At 41.5% G+C, this 21,841-nt stretch overlaps 1 protein-coding gene across 2 annotated transcripts in view; it reads left to right on the top strand.

Moving 5' to 3' along the window:
- Nucleotides 1–21,841, top strand: part of Reln (reelin) — a 439,528-nt gene that overhangs the window by 127,280 nt on the left and 290,407 nt on the right. For both annotated transcript variants that reach the window (XM_005377236.2, XM_005377235.2), the window contains exon 3: nt 2,828–2,963. In XM_005377236.2, coding sequence (XP_005377293.1) covers nt 2,828–2,963 — 136 coding nt within the window. The remainder of the gene's footprint in view (nt 1–2,827; nt 2,964–21,841) is intronic.

Raw genomic sequence — 21,841 nt, 5'->3', positions numbered from 1 at the left:
GATACAGGATGTCAGGTGACTGAGAGCTGTTGGAGAGAGGGCGTTTTAGGTAAAGGACACAGCCTGGTCCAAGGTAAAACAAAGTTCACTGGGTATTTTGAGTGTGTAAAGTGCAAAGGGATGGGCAAGACATGGGAGTAGGAAGTGCTGAAGCTAAGGTTGAGAAAAAGATATTAACAGTAGATCCAAAGGATCCTACCTTTACTGTATGGACTAGCACCATCCACTAGCAATTTCTGTGACAATGGAAATGTTTTTCTGCTGTCCAATATGGCAGCCCCTAGCCACATTTATGTAGTGGTTGAGCATTTGCACGGTGGCTAGTACAATTAAAGGACTGAATTTTTAATTTTATCTAATTTTAATGAATTTACACTTAAATAACCACTGTGGCTAGCAGCTACCAGTTTGGACAATGCAGGTATAGGCAGTTTGGGGTCAGTGAGAATTTTTTGTAAGAAAATAATATGAGTAGAACCATATTTTAGAAAGAACAGTCTGAGCCAGGCATGGTGGTGCATGCCTGTGATCCCAGCACTCCGGAGGCTGAGGCAGGAGGATTGTTGCAAGTTCGAGACCAGCCTGGGCTACAAAGTGAGCTCAAGGCCAGCCTGAACTGTGTAGCGAGACCTTGTCTCAAAAAAAAAAAAAAAAAAAAAAAGAAAAGAAAAGAAAGAAAACTCTGGTAGACAGGAAGAAAATCAGTATTTAATGAGAGTCCGATGCTTCCAGGTACAGTGCTAGGTACTGTTGTATGTACTGGGTCATTTAATTCTCACAACATATTTAAGATACAGAGGGTATGGCATTTCCATTTTACAGACAAAACTGGATACCAGAAAGAACGTCATCTGCTCCAAGTCACAAAGCCAATAAAGGAGAGAATTTTTAAAATTTAACTTCCCTCTTGGCAATTCATTTTTATGAATGAATTTTATCTTTCAGAGAAGTTTTTAAATTCACAGCAAGATTGAGTGGAAAGTACAGAGGGTTCCCCTATGTCCCTGTCCCAACACATGACAAATTCCGTCTGCTACCAACATGCTTCCCCACAGAGGTGCATTTGTTACAATTTGTGTCACCCAAAGTCCTCTGTTTACATGAGGATTTACTCTCAGCTTTTTATATTTTGTGCATTTTTAAAATTTGTGTAATGACATGTATCCATCAGCTGTCATAAACAGAAGAGTTTCACTGCCCTAACGATGCTCTCTGCTCTGCCTGTTCCTTTCCCTTCTCCTGGTAATTCCTCATCTCTTCATTGTCTCCAAGTTTTTGCCTTTTCTAGAACATCATATAGTTGGAATAAAATAGTAGGTAGCCTTTTTGGATTGGCTGTTTCACTTGGTACTATGCGTATGTAAATTTCCTTAATACCTTTTCATGGCTTGATAGCTTATTTCTTTTTATTTTAGCTAAATAGTATTCCATTGTCTAGATGTATCAAAGTTGTTTTATTCACTCATCTATCAAGGACATTTTAGTTGCTTCTAAGTTTTGGCCCTTATAAATAAGCTGCATGTAGGTTTTCGTGTGGACATGAATCTTTATTGCTGGGTCATTTGGTAAGAGTATTTTTAATTCCGCAAAGTAGCTACAAAACTATCTTCCAAAGTGGCCATGGGGTTTTGCATCCCCACCAGCAACGAGTGCCAGCACCTGGTGCTGTACGTTCTCACCAGCATTCGGTGCTGTCAGCGTTTGGGATTTTTGGCCATTCTAGCAGATGTGTAGTGATTCCTCACTGTTGTTTTAATTTGCAATTGATTAATGACATATGATGTTGAACGTCTTTTCATACATTTATTCGCCACCTATATATCTTCCTTGTTCAAATATCTGTTCAGATCTTCTGGCCATCTTCTGACTCTGTTGTTTATTGTCTTATTGTTAACTTATTTATTATATTTTATATCTGAGTTAAAGCTAAGAGAATCACCTTATTTAAAAAGGTAAAATAATCATCCCCTGATAGCCCAGCTGGGAGGTGATCTTCTCAGAGCTAGGGAATGGTGTTCTTATCCTGAACACAAGCAAGTTTGCCGAGCATGGACATTAGAGAAGGCCACTCCCAGGTTGGGGTGGTCCCTCTGTAATCATGCCTAAGCACAGAAGAAAGTTAGAGAACAATGGAAAGCTCAAGTCTGACCAACCTCCCCCTTTCCACATTTGTATGACTTCTGTTGCTATTTTATTGATCACCTTTAGCTTTACTCCATTCCCTGTAGCTCCCAGATGAAAACTATTAAGATACTAAGCGATAAACGTGCCTCCATTTTGTGACAGCCCCACATCCGGAAACAAAACCATCTTCCCCTGACATCTCCACAAGACTTGGGTGTGGAGAGTCCCAGGGCTTTCAGTCCTAAAATTGTGAAACTCCCAGGCAAACCTGATCTCCCACTCTCTGAAAGAACCTAACACAAGCCAGAATATTTTACCAAGTCCCTGTGAACACGCTCTCATTGGCATGCCTCTTGGCTCACCAGAGTGTTTGGTCTCCCTTGCTCTAGACAGTTTCAAGAAACCCAAACTTGTTCAAACCATAGATTGGCCTTGATGGCTTTTGATGCTGGCCACAGATCAATCAATAAAATCAAAGCAAAGAGAATATTAGAGCAATGGCTTTCATAGTCATTCCTTGACAATGTTTTAAATTATTCCTTCTACCAATAAAAAGAAAAATTACATAATTTATATAGAGGCTAAGTAGTATAATGACTCTTAACATAAAAGAAAAATGCCCAGAAAATATTGTTATTTCTGTGATGGGAAAGACTGGGTTTGATTTTCTTTAAAATAACAGCCCTTTCTGTCTGTCTCTCAGGGATCATGTCTGACCACCAGTTCGGTAACCAGTTCATGTGCAGCGTGGTGGCGTCTCACGTGAGTCATCTGCCCACGACCAACCTCAGCTTCGTCTGGATCGCTCCGCCAGCGGGCACAGGCTGTGTGAACTTCATGTAAGTAACCAGAGGCCTGCGACACAGGCTGAAGATAAATACTCCCAACCTTTCATGGCATTACATCCAGAGTTACTGTTTAAATGTATTATTTTGATAGGTTTGACCCTAACTAAAGCCATGCATTTTAATGTCAAAAGAGGTCAAAACTTTTGCAAAATAACTTCAGCAGTTTATTTTTGCACATTCATTTATAACCTTGAGATTTCTAGATTGGATTTTAGCTAACAAAAAATATACAGCCTAATAAAAAAGTAAGCAAATTGGGGTGGTAAGGGAGAGAGACGGGGAATGGGGCAAAATTGTTTGAAGGGTACAAAGTTTCAGTGAAGAGGAATGTTTTAGAGGTGTATTTTATTACACAGTATGGTGACTACAGTGAATAATTATGTATTATACATTTGAAATTGGTAAGAGATTTTAAATGGTCTTATCACAACAATAAGTATGTACAGTGCTACATGAGTTATTAACATGATTTAACCATTCCAGTGTAAATCCATATCAAAACATCACAATGTACTCCGTAAATATATACAATCATTACTTACCAATTTAAAAAAGATAAAAGTCGCCAGCATCACCTCAGAAGCTGAAGGGGCTACATAGCTCAGGATTCGTCCATGTAGGTCCCAGCCCCCTTTGATTCCTGAGGGTCTCTAGCACTGTGCCACTGCAGAGAATCTTCTAGAAAGGATCAAGCAAGGACTACTCCTCCTGGGTAGAGTTCAAAGCCAAATCCTCCAAGGTCGCTGAGTCCTAAAACCTTCCATTTCCCAGTTTCCGGGTGTCTCTTGGCCTCCCCTACAGCTCCGGCAGTCAGTAGAGGTCACAGTGGCTCTGAGGTGTCATGTGAGTCTCCTGCCTGAGGAGCCATTTCCTGAGTGAAAATGTGGTCAGTGGTGGAGAGCAGACTGGACGACAAAAAGCAGAAGCTGGATCTTTGAAGATGATTTCTGTTGGTCTCCCCAAGTGGTCCCTCCTCACCGAGGGCTGTAGCGCTTTTCTCGTCTGTTTCCAGAGGCCTCCAGAGTCCAAGTGTGCTCTCCAAGGACGCCCCTCATGCTCCACACGCCACGCAGGTGGAATTGCAGTTGCAACCAAATCTCATCTGGAGGAAATCTGAGCCTATTCTGAAGACTCCCCCTTAGCTGCCCATGGCCCTCTGCTGACCCATGCTGCTGTTGGCCTCTAGCTTTGCCCTCTCTTGTCTGAGTGTGCTGATCTGGAAGACTCATGGGTGACCGTGATTTACGTCTCTCCAAAATGATCTAGGGGTGAAAATGTCAGGCTATCAGTGGAAAAGGTCTACCACTCTCCTTTGAGGGTCTGGAGGCTGAGCTGAGGCTGGGCTGCTCTGGTGAAAATTCAACATCTGCAGTGAGCTTTGCCAGCGGAGCTGAACCCCCTGTTGGCTCGGAACAGTGTTCCTAATAAAATCTCTTCAGGCTGAACTAGGATCCTTGATCACTGAAGAATGTTTATCAATCACAGGAGCGTTTGGCTTTTGAGTTGTAACCTCTTGCTCATCTTTCTGAGGCGGAAACTGCTTAGGAGACGCTGCGGAGTGAGCTGGGGTGTCGTGCTAGGTTGGAGTTTCTGTTTCAGCCTTGTTAGTCAACTCTGGAAGTTTAACAGTGATGTTATACAATGTTGGAAATTGAACTGGATCATGACCTACAGGAAAAGCTGTTACTTTGGGATGTTTCAAGGTCAGGCTGTAACTTAATTAGGCAGATCCCAAGGCTGAGCCAAAGTCTCCTGCTTCACTGAGGAAAGTTCAGCCTCTTCAGTGATTTGCAGATGTTCAGCTGCGGCATCTCAATGGGTCAAAGAAGGTTTAGCTTCCTCAGAAATCTGTAAATTCTCAAAGTAGGGAGCCAGATGGGTTGGAGAGGGTTAGTCATCCTGAAACGGTGATGACGATGGAGCTAGAGCCTCCTGTTGAACTTGTAAGGGTTCATTCTTTTTAGTGGGTTTCAGAGACAGAGTTGGGGCCTCAAGCTGGGTTATAGAAGGGGTCATATCATTCATTTGGACTGAGGGCTGAGCTGTAGCCTCACAGTGGATTGGACAGGTTCCTAGCTCTGCAGTGGGCTCTGAGGTTCTGGTCAGCTGCAGATCTGGAGGGTTAAGAGTCACAAAGGGCAAGTTCAGCTGCTGAGCTTGATGGTGATGTGGAAGTGAAAGTTCCTCTTCATGATGCTCTGGAGACTGAGCTTGTTGTTCCTCCTGGGTTGGAAAACAGTTCACTTCATCAGCATACTCTGACAGCTGAGCTGGGGTTTCCAGGTGGCTTCCAATAAGTTCATAACTCCTAGAGTTTGAGCAGGTTGAGCTGGCAGCTTCTCTGCAGTGGGAGAAGATTTACTCTCCACAGAAGAGCCTGGAGATTGATCTGGAGTCTTCTGAGTTTGAGAAGGTTCCACCTCCTCAGTAGGCACTGGATGCTGAACTGGGGCCCCCTGCTGGACCAAAGAAGATTCAAGCTCTTGGTAGGCTCTGAAGTGTATGTTAAGTTCCACATCTATATGCTCAACTGTAACAGTGGGCAAGTAATAATGGTGACCTGGAGACCCAAGTGTCACCTCATGACATGGTGGAGTTTTAGCTATGCTCTGCAGAGGGAACTGTGGAGTGAGCCTCCTCTTGGACTGAAGGCTTGCCTTCGTCCTGAGGCTGAGCTGTGGCTTCTAGCTGCCTCCCTGAAGGTTCACCTTCCCCAGTACCCCCAGGAAATGGAACTGACTGCTTTTACTCACTGGGAGAAGGGTCAAACTCGACAGGCAAAGCATGCATGCAGAGATGGGGTCTCCCGGTGGGTGGAGATGGTTCCACCTCCTCAGCATACTCTGCAGGCTGAGTGGGGCTTCCAGCGGGCTTCAGAAAGGTTTGACCTCCTCAAAAGATTCAGAAGACTGAGCAGGCTCCTCCTGCTGGTTGGCAGAAGGAAACTTCAGCCCTTACACAGGTGCCTAGAGGCTGACCTGGGTCCCTCTGCCAGGCAGAGAAGATTCAACCATTTGGAGGCACTTGAGTCAGGGTAACTCCCACATCTGTAGGCTTAACTGTAACATTAAGCAAGTCAGAATGCTGAGCTTGATCCTGACCTGGAGGTCAAAGTGTCACCTCGTGATATGGTGGAGTTTTAGCTACACTCAGAGAGGGGGCTCTGGAGCTTGAGTCTCTTCCTGGACTGCATGGTTGATTTTATCAGTGGGCTCTGCAGCCTGAGCTGTGCCTTCAGGCTGGCTTCCTGAAGGTTCAATCTCCTCAGTAGCCTGGGAAAAGGTTCAAACTCTACAGGACGGCAGCGAGGCTGAGCTGGGGCCTGCTGCTGAGTTGGAGAAGGTCTCACCTCCTCAGGACTTGCTAGACTTGCTGCTGGTGTGGAGTAGGTTGAGCTTTCTTCCCTGCCTCTGCAGTTATCACGGTCTCCATATCCATGGGTATAAAATGTGACATTTGGCAAATGCGAGTGATGAGTTTTACTGTACTTGGGGATGGAACATTTATAACCTGATGGCTTAAGGCTGACCTAAACCCTCAGCAGTAAGTTTATGCTAAGGTGGGGCCTCCTTCTGGTTCGTGTTCCTCAGGGTGCTGTGAGAGTTGACATGGGGCTCCCTGCTGAGGTGCAAAGGGTTGGATTTGAGGACTCTGCCTGTTGAGTTCAGGCCTCCGGCTGGAACCGAGATGACTCAGTGTGTTCAGGTGGCTCTGCAGGCTCATCTGAGTTCTTTGACATGGTCAGCTATATGCAAACTGGGGTCTACGTCACCATCCTGCAAGGTTTGTTTCTGAAGCTTAGGTTTTGTGAGTGGAGTTCAGCAGTCGCCTTAGCAAGTCTCCAGTGCTGAGCTATATCCTTCTTTGGTTTCATGGGTGAAACAAACTGTGATGCTTCTGAATTCTGATTTACCAGCAGTGGAACAAGTATTTCAAGTGACTGGTGATTTGCATCCTGATTTAGAGCAGCACTCTTGATCTTTTGAGTGAAGGGAGAGCTAGCGCTCAATTCCAACCCCTGTCTAGCGCTGGAATCGCACTGGAAGCCTCTCTTGCCTGGGAAGCTTGCCATGCAGACCCCAAGGTGCAGCAGTAGACTTACCTCACTCCGGCAACGGCTCTCCAGTCAACTCCTGGGGTGAAAGCAACATCTTGGTGGGCACAGAGGCCCCAGGGGACCAAAGCCCCTGGCAGGGGAGTAAGAGCACGGAGAAATTCTGGTGGGAGATTAGACTTTCGGGAAGAACGTGACTCGTCTGGCTCTATGGGCTTGGAGTTCAGCTGGCCTGAGGGTCAGGCCCACTCTGGAAGTGGGGCCATGAGGCCCAGTAGCCACAACTGTACCACATGTGGAGTCCTGGAGTCCGGAAGCACAGCAGGAACATGATGGGATATAGTTGGGTCACAGAAACCTAGGCCAGTAGGGTGCCAGCACCACACCTGCTGGAATCTTTCTGGTGACCACTTGTACAAGCACTATGGTAACCTTGCACATTCCGCCCCACCCACTTTGACGCATTCATGAAAGAAACTGGGGCCAGCCCAGATGAACCAGCATGGCCACAGCGGGCCTTTTCCCACAGTGAGTCAGCCCAACTGGCTCCCCTCAGCAGAAGGGATAGTGGTCTCCTGCAGGGCTGTCTCCCTATACCAAGGCAGAATACGGGCCTCTGGCTGGGTGGTGCCGGGCCTCCAACAGCCCATTGGGCTGTGACAGAGTTTCCCATGGAAGATAGAGGACTGGGCCAAGGGATACTCAAAAGCACTAGCCCAGCGTGAGCTTTTCCTGCTCAAAGCTAATTTCTCAGAGAAATTTTTCCTCCCCGTGGCTAAGCAGCTTCCTGGAAGAACAACTGAACTATGGAATAAGGACCGGTTAGGATGGCTGGCACAGGATCACACCATATCTGATCTATTTCTCAGTGTTGCCATTTGCTCTAAACTCTTGGTGTTCAGTTCTATGTCTGACAATCCACGCCCCTCTGCTAGGCTGGAGCTACGCACATTGCACAATGACACCAGTTTCTTCAGGAGGGATTTTGGCAGATGACTGAATCCGAAGGAAAGGGTTTGACTCTGAATGGATGGTTCCTTACACTGACGTGTGTGAACCCTCCTCATCCCACCGTGGCCCAGCAGCCCTTTATCCGGGGGTGACCGTGCCACCTTTCACAATACACATGGAGGAGACACTTAGGATGGTAAAGTCGGAAGGTTAGATTTTCTTGGCATGCTACTACAAACTACTTCCTTCACGGTCCTTCTTCATCTGCTTTGGTTCTTGTCTGGCTTTAGCTTGTGATGGGATCGCTCTTGAAGTTTAAGAAGCGGCTCATCTTCTTATCCCTGCTGCCTTGCATGCAGCTAGGCACATAGTAATGGTTTTAAAATGGAACTGATTCCAAAGTCACCTCACTTAGGGGTGTTCTGTTGTTATAGCTCTGTTGTCATAATCACATGTCTGGCGTCAGTGTTGACTTCCTCTTCTCATATTTCACAGGAAGTTAGACTTCGTCAAGTTAGACATTTCCTTGACAGGTTTTAATTAAATTGAACTAAAATTATGCCTTTACATGGGATGAATTTCAAATACTTTTCCAGAAGGTAACCATTTTCTGTCTTTAAAAAAAAATACTTTGCAATTTTCAAATAAAAAAATCCCCAAATTAAGTTTCTACCGGCATGGAGTACATTTTTTTGCCCCCTCCTTTTAAAACAACTGAAATGTAGTAAATAATGACAGTTTTCTTTTAGAAATTACTTTGCAAATCAATCCTTGATTAAAAGTTCTATTCGGTTGATTCCCAGAAAGGTTCTGTAGCAAAAAGTTCTCCTGAGATTTCAGCACGAGACTGACGCCTACATAACAGGCCGGATCTGGAAGCAGAAGCGTTCCAAAGCTGTAGCACAGTTGTACTTAAAGCCGTAGTGACTGTGCTCCCTCAGAGGTCTCAGTTCTACCTGCCAAACTTCAAACAAGGAGTCGGGGCCAAGAATGGGATTTTAGAAAAAAACCCCAGAAACTCACTGTACCCCAAAGCAGTCTCAGCATTTCAAATTTTCCTGAGATATACCTGCAGTCTTCCAAATCCCTCTTGGGTTTTATTGGAGTTGTTTTGTTTGGTGTGGTACTGAGGATGCAGCGCAGGGCATCTCATATTCGAGCAAGTGCTGCCCAGCTCAGCAGCACCCCCAGTACTTTTGATGCACTGCTCCTGGCTGCTTTGTTGTTTTTGTTTTTTTTTGTTTTTTTTTTTTGTTTTGTTTTTCTCTGGTACCAGGAACCGAACTCACGACCTTGCGCTTGCCAGGCAGGCGCTTTGCCGCTGAGCTAAATCCCCAGCCCCTGGCTGCTTTGAATCCTAGCTACATTGGCAATTGGATTCTCACCCTTTCATCTCCACACACTTGAATTAAATCCTGAAGTTCTCACTTCTGGCATCTATGTCCGCTCACCGGGTCTGTACTGCACAGCTATTTTACCACTTTCTGAAATAAAGTGATCAAGCATCAATTTAAAAAAAAGATAAAAATCATTGAGAAAGTCAGAGCAATTGGAAAATGAATGTTCAGAAAATAAGTTGAATGCTATAATGGCCTATACACTGTTTGGAAGAGGACCACAGATTTGAGCTCTCTGGCTATTTATTAGTGCCAAGGGGGAAGTGCGACTGGTGGGTGATTCACGGTGTGCAAACGTCAGGAACATACGCAATAGAAACATTAGCGTTTTCTCATGAGCATCTGTTATGGGGTTGCAATGCGCAGTGCTCTCAACAGCATCCTTGGATGAACCCCACATGGTAGTTCAAGGCTGTGACTCATGACATCACATAAGCTATACCCCACTTGTACCCTAGTGCTACACTCTTCCTCTGTCTAAGGGTGTTTGTCTTTCTCTGCAGCACTTTTTATACATGTACGCATATATTTAGTTAGCGTATTGTCTGTCATCTTTCTTGCCACTGAATCTCAACTTCCTTGAAGGCAAGACTTTTTTTTTCTGTTTTACTCACTGGTTTGCCTCACCTGTTTAGAAGAGGCGTTGGCACAGAGTGACGCTCCTAAACAGATGGGTCAGCCAATGGTATAACACCATAGTAGCTCATGAATAGCTCTCCTGTGGGCCATCCAGCAAAACAGGACTGGAAGGTATCTTCAGTGGTTTTGTACTCCAGCCTCCTGCTCAGGCAGCAAAAGCCCAGAAAGCCCATGTGCTCTGTAATGTACCACTACCTTTTCTCACCCTTGATAATATCCAGTTCATTGTCAGGCCATGCTTTGGCTCCCACTTTGCTGAATATACTCTTTCTGCCCGTCTTCTGGGTCACAAGGCTGCCAACATCAGATTCATACCATTGGTTGACATTGAATCCAATTACCTTCTTCCTTTTGAAAGTCTGCTTTTCATATCTGGACCCTTTCTTCCCAATTCCTCCTGCTAAGATGATTATAGAAGCTGCTGTACTGCTCTAAGCACATCCAGCCCTTCCTCCCCAGTCCATCCTGCACACTATGGTCCAGCTAAGGCACAACCTTAATCACTCCAAATTTGGGTAAGAAGAAAACTCTTCTGAAAGCCAGACCTTGGGCATGGTCTTGAAGTCTTCCCCTGAGCTGGCTGTTCATTAACTCCTATCTCTTATAACCTGTGCTTCCTAATAGATTAGATTGGACATGCACAAATTCATGTTACTTTTTTATTCCCCCATAATTGGCACAGTGTCATAGTACAGATATCCAAGAAAATGTTCCTTGCATTCTACAATGTTTGATATTGTCATTTCCTTTAGCTTAATAGTGGTCCCTGTGTTTGTTTGACCTGAGTTCTGTCACACAGGCACTTACCAAGGTGTTGTATCAGTGGATTGGGGCCACCAGCCCACCCTCAAACTTTCCCAGGTTTGTCTCTCTCTCTGACATAGGAAGAGAAAGAGCAGTCAGAAATCATGGTACAAAAGTGGATTTATGGGGGCTGGGGATTTAGCTCAGCGGCACAGCGCCTGCCTGGCAAGCGCGAGGTCATGAGTTCGATTCCCAGTACCAGAAAAAAAAAAAAAAAAGAAAAAAAGTGGATTTACGGCACCAAAGTGAAAGCAAATTTGTTTTAGAAGTGGTACAAAGCCACACTGAGGAGTGGGGGCCCCAGAGCTGGATGACCGCTGGATATAGGGCAGCAGTGCTATCTTTATGGGATAGGGACTCTCTCCACCCACCCAGAGGGGCTGCATTTAATTGGTTAATGGGCTTGTTGCTAAGGGTACAAGGTCATACAAGGTGTCAAGATATATTTCAGCACACAGTTTAGCAACAGTTTAACAGGTTCAAACAACAGGTATGAGCAGTTTTGAGGGGGGCTGGGGATTTAGATCAGCAGCACAGCACCTGCCTGGCAAGCATGAGGTTGTGAGTTTGATTTCCGGTACCAGAAGAAAACCAAAAAAAAAAAAACCAATTTTGAGAGCAACCCAAGGTTGTTTATTGGGTGGTGGGCTTGTTGTTCCAGAAGAAAAACCACAAAACTACCTGCTCTTAGTCACAGAGGCTGCTTTTCTCCTCCCCTTTAAAGGGGCAAGTTTCCTTTACTCTAACCTTACCTAAGGGTCCCATTTTTCTCTACAAAGGTATTTTAAGTTCTTGCTATACATAACTTATTAACTTAACATAAGAATTTATTTGAAATCTAGAACACAAAGTAAATCTATGTCAATCACATATAGCTGCCTACTTCCAAACAAATTTACATTTTTGACTGTTTAAAAATTATATTTTATGGTTTATGACCTCCGTGTTTTCTGGGATCTGAAATTCTGTTTTCTTCTAAGAACTGAAGGTTTTAACTCCCAACATTGCTGTCTTAGGAGTTGGTCAGAGAAGTACCTTTTGGTCCAAAATAATTTTTATTGACTATAAATAAGTTACACACCTGCATCCTTATTTCTAGCTAAATATTGAGGATACCACTTGCATTTTTAAAGATTCATGAAAAATGGTTGTCTCTTTATCATAAGCCATGGCAATGTTGAAAATTACATGGAGCAGCTGCTTTGTGTGTGGAAAAAAAAAATGCTTTCTTTGAGCTCTTCTCCTGAGATAAGAAGAGGGTGGAAAAGCCACGACTTTGAACATGGACTATTGAAGCAATCCATTTGAAATTTTCTGAACCAAAGTCTTAGAGTTTTTTAACCGTTATTTTTTACCAGCGTATTTATTGTATGACAAATAAAGCTACATATAAACATTAACATCCATGATCTACTCTCCTTCCAAAGCCTCACCTCTTAGCCTGGAGAACATTGGGACATTTTAGATCCAGAAATAAAATGATGCAAAAACCTATGGCATGGGAAGGTAAATGTGTATTATATCCCGAGTATTGTCTAATTAACCATAAAAATTAAAGCTTCCACTTTTTAAGGTAGAAATTCTTTCTGTTTTTACTGTGTATATTTTAATTAACAGACATGATTTTTACTTGTTTGGAGGTATATTATTATTCAATACATGGGATCAAATCAGAGTAATTAGCATTATTACCCTAAACTATTGCTTTCTTTTTCCTTTTCTTGTTCATCCTTACCTTCTTTCTTTCAGTTTAGCTTTATGATCCAATTGTTATGGTTGATACATTGTTGCAACTTGGGGGGTCTAGAGGATGGCTAAGTGACTCAGCAATTCTACATCCTGGGGTGAGAAGAACATGCCCTTACCCTCTGGGATGTTGTTCATTGTTTCATTGTGTCAATGTGAGAAGTTTAGAAAGTTAACCATGTGACTCAGCAGGGGGCCAGGGTGCTTACTTTGTATTCATCCTCAGCCTGTGCAGGAGGAGGGCATGGAGATTGTGTGAGTGCTGCCCACCCTCTGGGTGGGGGTAGCCTGCTTACAATATAAGGGAGGGGAAGAGGCTTGCTCTCCCCTTTTTGCTCTTGCTGCTTTGGCAGTGTTGTACCACCTTGAAGTGTTGCCCTTGTGCCATGACACCCTGCCTTGGAGCCAACTGATTATAGACGGCACCTCCACAAACTGTAAGCTAAATAAATTTTTCCTTCCTTAATTTTGGTTGTTGGGTATTTTGTCTCAGCAATATGAGAAAAGTAACCAAGACACCAACTGTGCACCTTTATACACTATAAGTTCAGAAGTTTTAACAAATATATACTTTTAGGTTTCTAAATTTATAGATTTCTCCTTCACTTTTTTCTTTTGCAGTTTATTTGTTGAAAAACTTGAATACTTTGTCTTATACTTTCCAAGAATCAGATTTTTTACTGCAACCGTTTATGGTAGTTTGCTGTCTCTCATTCTCTTTGCGTTCTGTGTATTCTGAAAACTGATAGTTGAATCTAGAAACTCTATCAGCCTCAGGTTTGATTTTTTCTTTTTGAGAGGAAGATTTCCTGATAGGTCTTGTCTAAATATTACTATTTTTATGTGTTTTAAACCTTTAAATTCTTCTTCTCTAATTAATAGGAAAATCTATTTCATAGAAATTAAGTTTCAGCCATAATGATGTGTTTTTGTGCTGTGTTCTGTATAACCTTTTCATATTGTTACCTCATGTTGTTATTTAATTGTTCACATGCTTGGGTTTTTTCTAATTTATTTCAAATTCCCCAAGGTTAAGGACTGTCCAGTTTTCACATTGTTATTGGTTTTTTTTCTCTTTAAAATAAAATAAAAGGACTGTCCTAAGTGGTACCTTGGTTCATGATCTTAATTTGTTTCACAGTTCTAGGGAAGATGGCTGTGGTCATGTTCAGCACCTGATGTGGAATTTGTGGGCAGAAGCAAAATTTTGCTGAATGCTTCTGTTCACAAACTGATTTGTTTGCAGTCAGAAGCATTCATGAGCCAAGGTATTACTGTGTAGTATTTCTATATACATATTAGTCCCTGAATATTAAAGTGTAGATAATAGAAGGCTCTTAATATATTTTAGTAGTGATCATATATTTCATTGTTCTAACATATAGATTTTATACGTATTACATACATATGGATTTCTGATGTGGACTGCATTTTACACTTGATGGCATCCTACAATGATAATTGGAAGCATTTGCTTTATTACTTAAATGTCTTATAATTGGTCCTGTGTTGCATTTGAGAAATCTAGCAATTAACCTTTATCATTTACTATGTACATGGTCTTTCTAAGGCTGGTAATTGACACAACACCCAATTTTGTAATCTCAAGACAGCCAAGGTATGATGCAAACTCTGTGATTTTAAAACCCAGAAGTTTTAAAATAAGTTTTAAAATTTATTTAAAATTTTTGTTCTAAAAAAATTCCATACTAGGAATTACAGAACATTTGGACTGCAGGCCACGATACTTAAACAATATGCTGTAAGTACCTTTCTTGATGAGGAATAAGAGGCATGCTGTCTATGTAAACCACGTAAACCACGTAGGTGCACGCTCATTTGGCCTGTGTGTTTATTGCTTTTCTGGTTTGAAATAATCAAATGAGAGACAGAGGCAGGGATGCTCTGAGGACAAATTGTTGGCTATATTTGCACAAATGGATAAAGTATGTAAATTATTTTATTGCTACTTTTGTGACACCTGTTGATATTTCTACTTTAAGTGATAATTTCACACAAGGATTTGCTTAGTCTTTAAATCTTAGTGCGGTAGAGTTTGTCATTACTTTCGTATTTGAGTAGAGTTGTTACAGAGGAGTAATCCTCAAGCTAAGAGAGACCGAAGAGGAGGGAGAGGTGAGAGAAGGACAAAAGTAGGAACACGATGGAGGGAAGGAGGGAAAGAAATCTCTAAGCCATTTAGCCCTAAAAGTTAGTGAGAAATAATAGGGCTAGGACTGGGGATATAGCTCAGTGGCATAATCGTCTGCCTGGCAAGCGCGAGGTCCTGAGTTCGATTCCTGGTACAAAAAAAAAGAAAAAAAAAACTAACCAATAATTAGGGCTAGGGAAATGTAAAACTACAACATTTGTCATATTTTTAAAAATACACTGTGTATCAGCCATTAATCTTAGTTTTCATCTTTTAACCCACTGGAGCTCACAGCAGTTCTCTAAAGGAGGTGCTACTATTGTCCTGATTTACAGATGAGGAAACTGAAGCAGAGAGGTGGACATTAAGTAACTTGCGGTCAGTATTCACCTAGTGAATGGCACAGCCTGGCTTCAGAAGGAGGCCGTTTGGTTTTAAAGCGGGTGATTTTTGCCATCCTTATCTTCAAAATAATCATTCCTTATTTTATCATGGTGAACGTGATGTTGATACAGTTTAGTTCACAGAACGGCACCAGAATCAGTGTCTCTCTTTTCTGTCTATGTGGTGCCGATGATCAAACCCAGAGCCTCATGCAAGCTAGGCAGGTACTTCCCCCACTAAGCCATCTCCAGCCCTGTCTGTCCGTCCATCTGTCGTCTGCCTATAGATTTACTTAGAGACAGGATCTCTAAGTTGTCCATGGTGGCCTTGAACTTGTGACCCTTCTCCCTCAACCTCCCCAGTAGCACATAACTGAGAACAAGTGGAGTAAACACTGTTCTATTTGACCCTAAGCACTGACAGAGCAAACTACAGGCAGCAGTCAGCGAAGAACACAGGAGGACCATATCTGAACATGTGATACTTGAGAGAAAGCAGCTCCTGCAGGGATTGTTCTCTTAAAGTACACTAAACATGAAGGCAAAAGGAAAAAATGTGAAGAATTGAAGACACTAGCAGTTTCGAAACACTGACAGGCCAGAAATAACACATGTGGAGATTTGAAGGCTGCCTTGAGTGTATCTCAGATGCCTTTAATTTTTGATGAGCACCGTTCCCACCTGTCTGGAGAATTCTTCAAGAAGGATAGTGTGGTTGCCCATTTACTTCCATCCATCAGAGGAAAGCACTGCAGACGTACTTGCCTTGTTACTTAAACGTTTGGAGTAAGACCGCAGGCTCCCCCGTGGGTGTGCCATCCCGCGTGCAGTTGCCCTTCAGAAAGGATGCCAACAGTTGATACACACAAATTCTATTTTGCTTTTGAGATTACACATAGATTTCTGTAAAAACAAATTATTTCTCATGTAAATCTAAAGATATTGTGCCTATATTGTGAGATAAAACCCAGATATGCTATTTTCCAAAGGAGAAATTTTATTCTTTTTCTCTTTTAAAAATTAAAAAACTGACAAAACGACAATGAAGACAAAATCAAAACAACACAAAAACAACAAAAATGATACATGACCTCAAAACAAAATGATAGAAATTAGCATTGGTTGCTATATTACATACTGTTGTCTTCAATGAAGTTGCTCAGTCTACCAGACATAAGAATGTAAGAATAATCAAACAGTCAAAGACAGTAGCAAGTAAATAAATAAATGAATAAATAGATAAATAAAACATTGGAAATGATGCAGAGCTTTGCCATACAAGATGGTAGGAGTTCAACAATGGTTCTTATACTGCATATTGTTTTCAGATCGGTCATTCTGATTACCAAATTCAAGTGTGCAAAATTGGTGAAGGAAAAAGAAAATTTGAAGTACTGTCAATACACCACAGACATCAGCAATACACCTATTCCAGCTATCCTTATATATACATATAAATTTTGTTTTTCATTTAAAAAAACCCCAAAATAACAAAAACAAATATGTAAGCAAAACAGCATAGCATAAAAATGATACCAAATTTTAAAATACAGTGATAGGATATTAACAATGGTTGTTATATTACATAATGTCATCTTCAAAATGGTTGCACATATAACAAGATATAGGCATGCAAGACTGATCAAACAATTACACATTAACAGTTCCTTTCAATAAACAAACAGGTATCACAATTCTGGGCTTTTTTTTTTTTTTCTGATGGTCTAGGTTTTTTGGGTTTTTTAATTTTGTTTTGTTTTTTGTCTTTTTGAGAAAGGGTGTTGCTATGCAGTTCAGGCTGGCCTGGAGCCCACTTTGTAGCCCAGGCTGGTCTCAAATTTGCAACAATCCTCCTGCCTCAGCATCCCAAGTGCTGGAATTCCAGGCGTGCACCACCACGCCCAGCTAGTTTATTTTTTTTAAATAGACATTTTTCAACTTGTGATAATTATTTTAGTGCTTCTCAAAACCATACCTTTGAGTGACAGGTTTTTAAAAATTATCTTTCCTTAAAATAAATAACTAGGAGCTTGCTAGTTCTCACTTCCTCACAGGCCCTGCTTCTCATCAAAGTTACATGGCCAATTAGACTTGGACGAGGACCCAGTCTAAGTTCAGGGAGTAATGTATGTCCTGGTAGTCTATCAGTCCTTTCACAAGTGAAGTCAGGAGCTTCCTGTGGATTTAATTTTTAATTTTGAGGAACACAGTTGAGATACAATGTGTCCATTAATCTCCCAAGAAGATTTGAAGAAATTGTTATTTTATAAATGATATACTTCAAAAATTTAACAGATATTCAGAAGATGAAACTACTCGCTTCTTTTTCCTCCCCTCGTATCTCCTTTCTCTCTTCCCATGTCTCTTCCTCTGTCCTCCAAGGAGTCTCGGTGTCAACCGCACTGCTTCTGTTTGGACAACTGCTGAAGTCTCTGAGAGGACACTGTTCTCCCTATCAAAACACTAGGACAGCTTCAGATTGGGAAGCTCTTACATTCCAGTAATGAAATACGTACAGCAGGGTCCAAAGTGGAAGGTGCTTCTAGCGAATTCTATCCAATAGCAAATAGTTGTGTTACTAAATGTGTCCCTTTTTAAAAATATCTGATTTTTATCTCTTTAAAGACTAAAACAGTTAATCCTACGGTTAAATCTAGAAGCAAAAAAAAAAAAGGAAAAGAAAAAACAGCCTGTGGCAAACCTGCATCTTTCCTGTTCACTTCCTTCCTCTAATGGCGGGAGGGGGAGCAGGCACTCAGGTAGGGGCTGAGGTCTGGAGGCCGCAGAGGACTGCGCTGTGGTTGGACTGGATGGCTCCTGCCTTTGGCACCACTTGCAGTTCCCCAAACCACGTGGAACATCGGTGAAAGCGAAAGACCAAAGCCCAGACATCTGAAAGCTTTGCTGTGCTTCCATTCTTAGAAGTTGTCTAACTCTCTGAAGTCCTGAATGAGATACTGGCAGACACTTGGGTTATTTCTCTACTATTAGAATTGATTTACCCAGTTTTAGAAGCCATAGGTGTGAATTTCACCTAGTCAAAAAGAGCAAGAACAGCAGTGTCCAACAAACAGGTGAATACGTTTTTCCCATGGCAGCAGCAATGCCATGGTTTGCCAGTGCAGCCTCCTGGGTATTATATGCCCGCAGCAGCATGTGATTAAACCCTGCTTTTAATACATGTGTGAATATTAGGTCGTTAGAGTTTTTAATGGAATTAATTTTGTCCTCTATGACTTACTTGGATATATATGCAAGTGTATCTATATGCATATGCACACACACATATATATATGTATATATATATATATATACACATATAGAAATCTATTCTAAACTTTGGGACTGTGTCTTCTAATATGCTAACTACAAGCCACATATAGCTAATTAAAATTAAATAAAAATTTAAAATTCAGTGCTTATGTCATATCAGTCACATTTCAAGTTCTCAGTATCAACATATGGTTAGCGACTAGTATTAACCTGGACAGAAGAGATTTAGACTATTTTAAATATTACACCAAGTTCTACTGTGCATGACAGGTTTAGAGAATGGATTATCTTTTCCTCAATTGCCAGCTTGACATTTGTCATCAGTAACCATGTAGTTCAAAGGCCCCGTAGAGGGAGTAAGCAAAGCTGGCTTTTTCAGTTGTCCTGTGAACTTAAGCCATCATAACTTCTAACCTCGTTATGTAAGGCAGCTTTATGTAAAAGTCTGCTTGCGTAATTGTTCCTTTTGACCATAGTGGTGGGGAATGGTGACCGAAGCATGACAGGTGAGAACTGCTTCTGGTTGCCTCCTCTTACAGCACACAGGACCTGACCTTGGGCTCGGGCTCTTCTATGCCTGTTCTCACCTGCCGATCTGTTCCTGTTCACATCCTTGCAGTCCTCTCATACCCGCTAGCACAGTGCTTTAGGTGTGCTCTTATCCCACGAAGACTGTCATAGGTTTGTCCGGAAGCCTAAGCATTAGTAATGTAAGAGCAGTAATGGAATATACTGAGGAGGAGGAGGATGACAATGATGATGATGAAGATGACTGTCATAGCAAAAACAGCAACTTCCCTTTAATGAACTCCTGTGCACCAGGCAGCCTAAGCTTTCTGACTTTCTCTAAACCAGTTATTGGAGGAATTTTTGTTTGTTTGTTTGTTTTTTTGTTTTTTCTCCGGTACAGGGAACCGAACTCGCGACCTTGCGCTTGCCAGGCAGGCGCTTTGCCGCTGAGCTAAATCCCCAGCCCGGAATTTCTTGAAGAGCTCACAAATTGGTCTTTGGTCCAGAACTGGTCCCTGCTGCCATCACTGTATGCTACCATTCGGTGGCACTTTCACAATAGTACTTGTGAATACAATATAGTGAGTTGGGAGATGCTTGGACTATGAAGTCACAAGAGCTCCTGTGATATAATTTCACACGCATTAACATGATGTTTGTAGAGGACTTCCTGTATCATGGAAGACTGAGCTGGCATAGCAGAGGCTTTTCTACTAAAATTAATCAGAAACTGAATAAAATGGAGCAAACTTTTAAAATATATATTGAATTAATGTGAAAGAAAGTGAAAGCACCAGGTTCCAGGTGATAGAAGAGGTAGTTAAATTGATTTAAAAAGTAAAGAGCTGCACCGTTAGTGACCTTTATAAGGATTTAAAAATCTGGATTTTGGTCTTAGACCTTGAGTTGTAACCTGGGTGAGTCCTGGAGCTACAGTTTGGAGCCCTGCAAAGACAGCAGGGAAGAAGGAAGGAAGGGGAGCTGGAGCTGCTGGTCCGCAGCGTGAAGCTAAAAGCCTCAAAGTGTAACCCGACTCTGCCTGAAGAAATAGCAAAAGCTTGTCACCCAGCATCCCAGATCCGTTGGTAAAGATTAGTCACTTAGAACAAGCTAAACCCTCACCCAGTGACAAGTTGGCCTGTACATGATTGGCCTGTGCAGAACACCATGTTAAGAAATTAACATCCGAGAAATCTTAGAAGACAACAGAAAGAGTAAGAAGAGGCAGATTTAAAGAGAGAATAGTGGAAAATTTCCGACAACTAGGGAAGATATGTGTCTTTCCTATATAAGCAAGATAAATATAATAAATTAGCAAAGATGTAGAGCATGATGAATCTTCAGAATATCAAAGAGAGAAGAAAATAAAAAACCAAAGAGAAAAGGCAGACTACCTATAAATTTAGTTTGGCAGCTGTCTTCTCAGAATAATATTTTCAAAGTGAGGAAGGAAAATAACTGTCATCCTAGAATTCCTATACCTAGATAAAGTATGTCAAGTGTGAAACAAATAAGGACATTAACAAATAGTTGGAGATATTTTACCATATGTGGATAATTTTGAAGCAAGTTTTTAGGGGATATACTGCAGTAAAGAGGAAATAAACAGAAGAAAATTGCAGGATGCAGAAAATTCTATGCCGTGATGCAGAAGTTAGTAGTCAGCAAAGAAGTTTAATAAGTGATTTAGAACTCTAAGGATTGAATATGCAAATAAATATAAAATATAAACTGATAATAATTCAGAGTAACATTTTTAGGCAGTATATAACCAAAATACTATACAACATTATAGTATGATAACGGAAGGAAGCAAATCAGTATTAAATGTCCTCAGAATATTTTCAAAGAAGGTTGTAGCTTTGGCTAAGGATGATTCTTAAAGATATGTAGCTAACAAACAGAAATAAGATTAGAACTTCCAAAATAGGAAGGGGCAGGGAAAGGATTAAAGAACAATTAATTAATCCATCCCAGGAAATGAAAAAAGCAAATTTAAAAATCATAAAGTTATCAAATATAAGATAACATAAATTATACCTGAATAAATAAGTATAATAAATGTCAACAGATTAAATTTGCAATTGAACACTGACTTTTGGGATGGAATTCTTAAAATCTAGGTTTGTTCCAGGAACAAACCTAAACGTAATGCCACAAAAGCATTGAAAGTAAAGGAGATGGAAAAAGACATCCCTGGAAAATGCTGACCAAAAGTAAGTTGATGGTGCTATCGTAACATCAGAAAAAAATCAGTAAGAATTAATAGCATGGATATAAAGGGATAACCGAGAACAAAATAACTTGCTTTATAGGGCAGAGCTGAAAGAAACATGCAAAAGCAAGGACCACCTTTTAGGTGGTAGAATACTGAGCATATATTTCTAACATTGAAGTTGCAAATAGTATTATAAAATTATTTGGATAAAACTTCCTTAAAATGTATTTGTTGAAAAAGATAAAAGATAAGAAGTGTTGCGGAGGATGCAGAGAAAGGGAATTTTGGTGGTGGAACTCTAAATTAGCACAACCACTGAGAAGGACAGTTTGTAGTCTCCTCATAAAACTAAGACTAGAACTACCATGTAGCCCAGCAGACCCTCTCCTGGTACACATTTCCAGGGGCTGAAATCAGTACGTTAAAGGAGTGTTTGTACTTCCCCGTTCATTATAGCATCAGGCACCACAGCCAAGTGTCCATAACAGAGGAGTGGATAAAGAAAATGTAATGTACATGTTCAATGGAATATTATCCAGCCTTTAAAAAGGAGGGAAATTCAATCACTTGTGACATGAGTGACTCTGCAGAATATTATGCTAAGTGAAATAACAGACACAAAAAGACAAACACACCTGTAATTTCAGTGCCGTAGGAGGCTGAGGCAGGAGGATTGCAAGTTTGAGCTCAGCCTGGGCAATTTAGCACCTTAGAGAGATCCTGTCTTAAAAGCAAAAACTAA

This window comes from Chinchilla lanigera, unplaced genomic scaffold, assembly GCF_000276665.1.
Source record: "Chinchilla lanigera isolate Chin_1 unplaced genomic scaffold, ChiLan1.0 scaffold00009, whole genome shotgun sequence".
NCBI lineage: Eukaryota > Metazoa > Chordata > Mammalia > Rodentia > Chinchillidae > Chinchilla > Chinchilla lanigera.
This window is presented reverse-complemented; position numbering and strand designations above follow the sequence as displayed.